Genomic DNA, 9,331 nt, shown 5'->3' with positions numbered 1-9,331 from the left:
CTCTCTCTCTCTCTCTCTCTCTCTCTCTCTCTCTCTCTCTCTCTCTCTCTCTCTCTCTCTCTCTCTCTGTGTGGTGCTTTGCCCTTTCCACTCACATCTGGCCATTCATCCCCTTTCAAAACATGTGTGCCAAAAGTTGACTGCTCAACAGAAACCTTTATATTTCTGTTTATCATGTGCTGTTCCTCGTGCCCACTCAGTATGGAGTTATATAAAAGCCTGCCTTTCTTTCGGGTGAAAGCAGGGGTGCAAGCACAGACATTCAGTCATGTACACTACCGGTCAAAAGTTTTGGGACACTTGAGTGTAATGCTTCTCATTATTTTAAAAACTTTAGATCTGTCTGAAATTAGTTCAGTAGACAAAAGTATAATTTTGCAAACAAGTTTTTATTTAATAAAAAGGTTCTTTGAAATAGGTGACTTTGACGGAATAATAGGGCTGTCACGATTATGAAATTTTGCTGACGATTAATAGTCTATTAAATAATTACAATTATGGCGATTAATTGTCTGTTTTAAGGCTTTGACACTGTTAAAGACAATGACATGTCTTGAGCACTAAAACTAGATATGAGGGTCTTGCTGTGTAGATGCGACAAGTCTGGAAACAAACCAAATCAACAAAAAAAATACAAAGCTAATACAACTCAAATGGAGACATGTCATTTGAAAGTTACAGTGAGTGCAGATCAAGGACAGTGGATGTAAAATGCAGCAGATACTGCAGATCACCCTTGTTTTCTAAAGAATTACAATAATTAAGATCTTATCTGAAATCATTGCGATGATGTCAAATAACTGCGTTGAGGCGATTATTTAATAATTTTGACAGCCCTACTGAATAATGAAGAACAGCCAATAAGAGCACAGAATAGATGGAAACTCCTTTAATATTGTTTAAAAAGCATCTCAGAGTGAGACCTCATGAAGCTGCTTGAAAATATGACAAGAAAACATTTCTGAAAATTCTAGTCAAAAGGTGACTACACTGAAGATGATAAAATGTTTTAACTGATTGATTGATTGATTTTTAGTTACAACATAATTACCACATTTCCCTTTGTTTAATTTCATAATTTTAATGAGTTTATTATTATTCTAAAAGGTGAAAATATGAATACATAAGTGAATAAGTGTCCCAACACTTTTGACTGGTTGAGTAAACCTGGATCTGCTGACATTTGGCCCGGTAAGTCAGTCAGTTATGAGAGCTCTGTGTAAGAACAGAAAGTTTGACAGTTTGTGCCTGAAAAAGCTTGATGAGCTTATTAAGGTTGGGCACAAAGAAATGATTCTTTTTAGGTTCTTACCAGAGTCTGACAAAAACTGTTTCAGAACAAAAAATTCAGACTCAAAACCAGACTGGGTAACTGCTTTCCACATGGATTCCAACCGGTAATAAATATTAAGAGTTAAATCCATGCCTTGTCCTCCAGTGCAGCCATGCGCTCCTTCAGGTGAAGCTGAAGCCTCTCATTGGACTCGGTGAGGAGACGGTCCACAGTGTCAGACAGACGCTTGTTATGCTCCTCATTCATCTTCTCCCTTTGACGAGCCTTAATAAAGGAATAAAGAAAAGAAATGTATGAGACGTTAGAAGAAAAAACATGCTTTCATGTAAATGTATGGGACCACACTGTATTATTTATATGTGTAGCGCAATTGATTTATGCTAATAATTATAAGGGGGTGTATTTTAATCCATAGCAATAAATATGAGAAATAATATTCTGTGATGATATTGTGTAGTTTACTGGAGAAACAATAGAGGGCAGTATTACACCCGCAGGCAATATTGTGATCTTCTAGTGGAGGAGTTTAGGATTTTATATGCCTTCAAGTTTACTTCATGATATTATATGATTTCCTCTGTAAGTTCACAGTTTGTGCCTGCAATTTAATTGATCACATTTTCAAGGGCATGTGATGTGTATTCGTGCTGATAATCTTTCTAGTAAACACATAATGGTAGAGAATGTAAGGGGGTGACTTTTAAACATAATTGCAGTGGGATATGGGCACTCAGTTGCCTGGCAACAAATTCTTAATTTTCTTCTGGTGGCAAATGGCTTTTAAGACGTAGTCAAGATGTAGTCAACACAGAGCGCTGTGACTATCAGCTGAGAATTGAAGCAAAACTCTAAACAAAGGCTCGGTGAAGCCCAGACTGAGGTGTGATGTGAATATAAGGGTTTAATTAAGGCTGAAGGAGGATAAAGAGTCTCATTGACTGTTTTAAGTCATTACAACCACCGGTTTGCACACAGGAGAAATTACCCATGCATGAATTATTCACAATCCAAATATAGCAGCCAATTGCAGCTCTGCTCTCACTGGGGGTGGAGAAATTCATCCGCAAGATGAGCTAAAAATGCCACATATTCACAGAGCAATAACATATGGTTGGATGTGTGTGTCTATATAGGAGTGCTAGATTATGGATCTCTGTGTGTGCGTGTGTGGCAGAAGGGCAGGAAGTAGATTTCAGGCGAACCAGAAAGGAGTCCCTAATGTGAGGTCAAACACGCCGCCTGCAGGCTTGGTCAAGACGTATTACACAACATCTACTCTCTCCCTGAATACACAAACACACAGACACGTTTGTTTTACTATAATCACGGGACATTCCATTGAGTTTTCCTGTTGATTTATTCAGCTAATGCTAATTTGATATCCTAGCTCCAACCCTGAACTTTTTTTTTGATATTCATTAAGATGTTATTTAATATATTTGTTATATCATTTGCCTTATGGGGAATGTAGGCTGGCCACCTAAACTTCAGGGTTTATTTTGCTCGGTCCTCACAATTTGAGAAAACTCTGACCTGGTCACACACATGCACACACACAAACTGTACGTATACTTATCTATCAAAATGGGAAAATTCTATAGACTTCTATTGTTTTTACACACAACTAGTTTTAAACGCTACAGCCGAACAAAAACTCACACCTTAATATTAACCCTTATAGAAAACTTTCAGAATCTCTACAATTTAAACAACGATTTTAAACATTATATTTTTATAGTGTTTTAACAAACGAGGACACCCCCAAAAGGAAATTTTGCTCAGATTTTGCACACTTTTGAAAACAATACAGTATCTCCCCGAAATATGGTTAGTAGACCCCCCCACATACACTAAGGTAACATACTCACAAAAGCTTCATACATACACAAACATACAGTACCCATGTTTGAGCATTCACATAAAAAAATCACCGGGGCATCCTTTCTAGTGTTCATTCTCATGTGCACTTCAAACAAAAAAAGAAAATGAATACAGTAATAAAAAAACCCTTAAACACACAAATGAACCAATGAATCTCTCACACTCAGCATTTACTTTTTTTACATCCTGCACACAATCCCTCTCTCTTACATCTGTCCTTTCACTCCCACAAGCCCAGTTCTCACCCTGCCCAGCTCCTGGTTCTTCTCCTCCAGCTGGGCCTCCAGTTGCCGCAAACGCTCCTCGATGTTGCCATGGCGTTCCTCCGCCTGCAGGACACACTGACATTAGTCTATGAAGCAACTGTGCTGAACCAAACGCCTTTTCAAATCTGTGCAGTATATCATTTTAACATTGAAATACTTTCTATAACACAGTGAATGAATCGTACTTTCTTGCTTCAATGCCTCTTGCATCATTCATCATGTCAACAGTTTACATCTGGTTTGAGACCCAGCCGTGGATTTGTATCATTAGGATCATGAGGTGTGTGATATAGTGTTGCCAACTGGGACTGACAAAATCTTGTCATTTTTAATTAACTGCATTAGTGAGACTCAAAACCCCCCCACTGCCTCTCTGCCTCACTGACAAGACGTTTGGCTGCCTTCGCAAAACACTGTCATTTATGATTCCTGCTGATGCTTGGATGAAATGTGACTGCTGCCGAGTATTTTCAAAACAAAACAAAAAACGACTGTGGAAGTCTATAAAGAAGAAAAATCCATTTCGAATGCAATTTTGATTGCTGATGCTTAAGCATACAGAACAGTACACAGAACAGTTGTTTTTCATATTTTGGCCCTTTTGACAGGTGAGAATCAGGAAATGACGCATAACATACTGAAACTTGCATTCTTTGTTTCTCTACACTGTGTCTCAGTGAGTCTTTTGAAGAATTTAAGTTGTTTTTCTCCCTTCTAACTCTAGAGTCGATCTTACCCTCCCAGTTGGGAGATCTTAAAACTTTGTTTTATCATCTTTTGAGATGGTGTTTTACTTCTGACAGAGAATAAGCTTATTAACCGATTACCACATTCTTCTCATAATCCTGCTTTTTTCTTCCTGGTGTCGGTGTTTCGAGAGTAGGAATGAGAATTGCAAACTAGTTTCGTTTAAAAGAAAACACCAGAAACGAATCATTTGTATGCCGTTAGACTTATCAGCCTGCACAGATTCAGAAATAACATATTTTGTAATATATAACAGTGTTTCCTAGAACAAAATTGCACCGTTCGTTTATAAATAAATGTTTTGTCACATTCCAGTTGTTTAATGAAGGGATCTGAATCATTTAAGCGGAATCTGAATTCTTATGTCTATGATGGCTGACTCAGTACTCGCCTTGGTAAGAGCGGCAACTCTCTGGGCAAGTTCAGCTTCCACCTCCGGTAGAGTCTCTGCTTTCCTCATGGTTTGCTGTAGGCGCTGCTCTGCCAACTCCAGCAGCTCCTGGAGGTGTCGTACCTTCTCCTCGCTCTGATGCATACACAAATACACACAGCAAACAAACGTAAGACCAACGGAGGGTGTACACAAGTGTAGACACCATTATAGAGATACACACCTTTGTTTACATGAACACAACGATATTGGCATAAATAAATATTGTACACCCAATGTATGCATTCAGACACAACGGGAAGACGGTTACAAACACACATGCACAAAAAACACAGTACACAATGAAACGACGCACACATACAATACGTCATAAATAAGTGCACAACCAGTGTGTACAAAAACACAAAAATACATCCACATTTAGAAAATAAACATGATAAAGCAAGTAAACGGTTTCATCTGTTTAAATATAAATGCACATCATTCATAGACACACACACATACACCCTACTGACATAGACTAAATCTCTCATATAATAGTTTTCAACTGATGCATTATGGGACATTAAAGTGATGGTTCACCCAAAAATTCTGTCATCATTTACTCACCTTCGAGTTGTTTCAAATCTGTAAAAATGTATTTGTTCTGATAAACACAGAGAAAGATACTTGGAAGAATGCTTATAACCAAACAGATCTTGTCCCCAATTGACTCCCATAGTAGGAAAATTACTTTATCATTTTTTTGTTCTGTTGAACACAAAAGAAGACATTTTGAAGAATGTAGGACAGCAAACAGTTCTGTTGCACTTTTGACACCCATTGTATTTTTTCCTACTATGGGAGTCAATGGGGGGCAAAATCTGTCTGGTTATAAGCATTCTTCCAAATATCTTTCTCTGTGTTCATCAGAACCCGAAGGTGAGTAAATGATGACCGAATTTTCATTTTTTTTCAATTTTCCATTTGAATTCAACTTTAACTCAGTCCAGCTCTAGGGGTTGCGTACCTGTCGGTAAAGTGAATCCTTGGTGGCTAGCTCATTCTCCAGCTTGTCGTTCAGGTCGTGGATGGAGGTGGTTTCCCTCTGGGCGGCCAGATAACGTTTTTCTAATGTTGTGATTCGCTCCTCCATGTCTTCCCTCTGTGCCATCGCCTGTCGAACAGGCACGTAGTAAGAGATACAAAGACTTTTGGGAAATAAGACTATATTCAATTAATCAGGTTCTTTATATTTTATATAGTATTTAATTTATTTTATTCTTTTTTATACTATTACTATTATCATATTTCTTTTCGTGTGTATACATACTTGCACTATTTGTGCGCATTTGAAAGTGCATTTTTTGTCATGTCAATAATGCATGCTTAAATTAAAATTGAAATATATAGTAGATGCTCTGTCTTTCAAAATAAAGCAGACACTTAATGTCATCACTTTCTTAAAGGCAAGAAACTATTAGCCTGTCCCCATTCCTTGATCTTCCTCTCCCCTCAATCATTCTAACCTCGCGGATGTCTCTCTGGTGTTTGGTGCACAGCTCTTCGCTCTTCAGCAGGTCTTTACGGGCGGTGACCAGTTCTGCCTCGAGCTCGGTCATGCGGCTGGTCAGACCGCCGATCCGGTCTCTGTTTTGGGTCAGCTCTTTATTAGCTTTATCAAGCAGTTCCTGTAGCTCCACACACCTGCTGTTGTCATCGTGGGCATCGATGGAGCCATTGGGAAGCCTCTGTCACAGACACAGACAAGGAAAATGTTAGTGGTGCAAAAGTGCTTTTAAGGAGCAGTTTAACTAAAAAGATGAATCTGTCATCGTTTATTATTCTTCATGTTGTTAAAACTTGTATGACCTTCATTTTTTCATTGAACACAAAGTGTCACAAAAGTTTGTTTTGTGTTCCATAAAAGCATGAAAGTCATGTATTTGCAAGGACATGACGGTGAGTAAGCAATGACAGAACTTATTATTGGTCCCCTGCCTTCCACTTATGGTTCAACTTTTGAATAAGTTTCAGACTGGGACATTATGCTGAGTCAGAGAGTGAGAAACATAGACAGCAAGCAAAGCAAGCTTCACTGCAATTACAGCCTTGAGAGTTCAGAGGTTTTCTCGCATATATCACACAAATGTACACAGTCCAGCAAATTAAACCTCCACACTATTTTTGTCAGACCCGAAACGTAAGTGTTACTGGGAAAAACATGACCTGGGTTCGGCACCCCACCTTTTCCCCAATACCAGCTGCTTTTTTAGCTCCAAAGCAGAAACGTCAAGTTCCAGAATACCAGGAGAATTCCTTGGGGAGATATTTAATGAGAACACCATCAGATAACTGTCTCAAGCGAAAGGGGTTTGGTTTCACCGTAGAGGTGTCTAGCTCTATCTCACTACAGCAGTGCTGAGCCAGTGACAGGTGATATGGCAATAATGGCCATTATGCACAAACATGCAAGCTTTGCGTTTTCTTTTGTTTAGTTATTGTGTTTTTTTGCAAATGTGTGTGTATGCATTTGAAGGTGTCTGTAACGTTGAGTGGCAGATGATTGGATTTGCTTCTTAACCTTAAACTGAATTACATGCTGGTAATTAAATTATTCTCAAGAGATACAGAAATGCAGAAGGCTAAAATAACCAGTTTACAGTTTTACAGAAATATGCATGTCTTACAACTTTCTGACATCTCAGCTCCTTCTGAACATCTTACCTATATTTATCTTGTATTCAAAATAATATTCAGTGCCACAATATGGAAAAAGTTGAAAAATGAATATATATATTAATATATAATTTAAGCTTTCAGGTAACATTTTGGGGGAATAATTTAAAGTAAATCAATTTATTTTAACTTAATTTATTTTTCATAATCTAAGCATTAAAAAATAAACAAACCATTTGTAATTGAAATTCTTATTTACAATTTTTATTTTATGACAAATACTAATTTTACACCCTTATCAAGTTTTTCAAATGTTAGTATACATTTGTAATTTTAATTAAATATTAATATTTATAATTTTATGCCAAATATTTATATTTGTGTCAGCCACTATAGTGCTTTGAAAGGGAGGGGTAGAGTGAGCCGTTGGTTGCAATTCGCAACCTCACCACTAGATGCCGCTAAATTTCATATACTGGACCTAATGTTTACCAATAAGCTTGGTTAAATCTAAAGGATTTTGGATTTAAAAAAGCATTTAAAATGTTAATGACATTATCTTGCACAGGCGTATACACATTTTTGTCTATGACCATATTTTACCACTAATAACAATTGCCTTCACAATGTACCATCGCAACCATCGCATGTACATTCACAGCTGTGAGGTAAACTAAAGGCTACTGGCTATATAAAAATAGGGAGGAATCCCATACCAATTTGCTGTTTTAACGTGAAATTTTGATATTTTCAAATATTTATAACATTTCCAGTTTTTCAAACCTGTTCAAGTTTTTCAAATGTTAGTATACACTGTTATCAAGGGAACTCCAGTTTAGAAGAAGAGTAATTATGATGAAATGTCGAACTGTGATGTGGGATGCCTATAGTTCAAGAAACTTTTATATGCAGCAGTATATGATCTTTGACTTCGCCGAATTATCAAAGCAAATTTGACAGAACCCTCTATTTGGAGTCTACTGGGAAAATCCTGTCAGTCTCTGACAGCCTGAACTTTGCTTCAAGTGTTTGATGAGTTGTGATCTATGGAAAATGAGTCATATTTCAATCATCTAGGGAAGCTTCAGCCAGCTCTCCAGAGAAACACGCTGGCGCAGGAATCCTGGTCTGACTGTCTGCTCTCATTCTTTCAATGCGGCCCTTTTACATTCGCTGTAATTTATTGTATCTATTTAAACATTCAGTTTAAAGTCAAATATGGCAGACAGATGACTTGAGGGGTCTCCTCTGCTGAAATTTGTCCTACATTCCCTGAATGGCTTGTTATACAGGACGTGTTTAGATAAAGGGCTTTACTGCAAGTGTATCATTTTCATCATCGTCCTCGGGGGGAGTAATATTGTGATACGCAACCTCTCAGGTGCTAATGACTCACGGGAAAAATCTCGTCAGCCCATTTTTTCACTCTTTGTCTCTTGCTTAAAATACATGTCTACAAATTTAATTAACAATTTATTAGAGCCCTATAATTTGGGACAAACAAAAATATGCTTATATATGCCAAAATCACTTAAAGACTGTTGAAGAAACACACAATGGGGAATTAGCAGGGGAATGTTTATCCTCATTAGGACTGGTAACATTTCAGATTTCTTTAGAGAGTCAGCAACTGTTCAGAAAAGCTGACATTTAAATTCTCTGAAAGTGTATAAGTCATCCACATCATGGATCATCACAACTGTAAGATAATGTAAGCATACTTCAAGGTGCTGCCATTTTTTGTAGGATCTATTGAGAGAAATGCAATGTAATATACATAACTATGTCTTCAGAAGTGTATAAAGACCTTACATATGAAGCGTTGTTTTTATTACCTTAAAATGAGCTATTTCCATCTACATACACCACGGGTCCCCTTCCATTGAATTCCCCATGTTGTTTCTACAGTAGCCCTAAATGGACAAATTGTTCTACAGAGCGCATTTGTTAATACGTTATCTCCTGAGGCAAAGATGCAAAAACATGACAACATCTTTGTCCTGTGTCAGCCACTGTAGTGCTTCGAAAGGGAGGGTTGGAGTGAGCTGTTTTATGCAATTCACAACCTCACCACTAGATGCCACTAGATTTTAT

At 37.6% G+C, this 9,331-nt stretch overlaps 1 protein-coding gene across 1 annotated transcript in view; it reads right to left on the bottom strand.

Moving 5' to 3' along the window:
• Positions 1-9,331, bottom strand: part of ppfia4 (PTPRF interacting protein alpha 4) — an 82,019-nt gene that overhangs the window by 17,993 nt on the left and 54,695 nt on the right. Inside the window, exons 6-10 of the mRNA XM_057362140.1 lie at positions 6,088-6,309; positions 5,589-5,735; positions 4,580-4,714; positions 3,421-3,504; positions 1,427-1,558 (exon numbers count right to left, since the gene is read on the bottom strand). Of these exons, the coding sequence (XP_057218123.1) occupies positions 1,427-1,558; positions 3,421-3,504; positions 4,580-4,714; positions 5,589-5,735; positions 6,088-6,309 (720 nt within the window). The remainder of the gene's footprint in view (positions 1-1,426; positions 1,559-3,420; positions 3,505-4,579; positions 4,715-5,588; positions 5,736-6,087; positions 6,310-9,331) is intronic.

Source organism: Triplophysa rosa, linkage group LG20 (assembly GCF_024868665.1).
Source record: "Triplophysa rosa linkage group LG20, Trosa_1v2, whole genome shotgun sequence".
Lineage (NCBI taxonomy): Eukaryota > Metazoa > Chordata > Actinopteri > Cypriniformes > Nemacheilidae > Triplophysa > Triplophysa rosa.
Note: the sequence above shows the minus strand (reverse complement) of the source record. Positions and strands in the feature narration are given on the sequence as shown.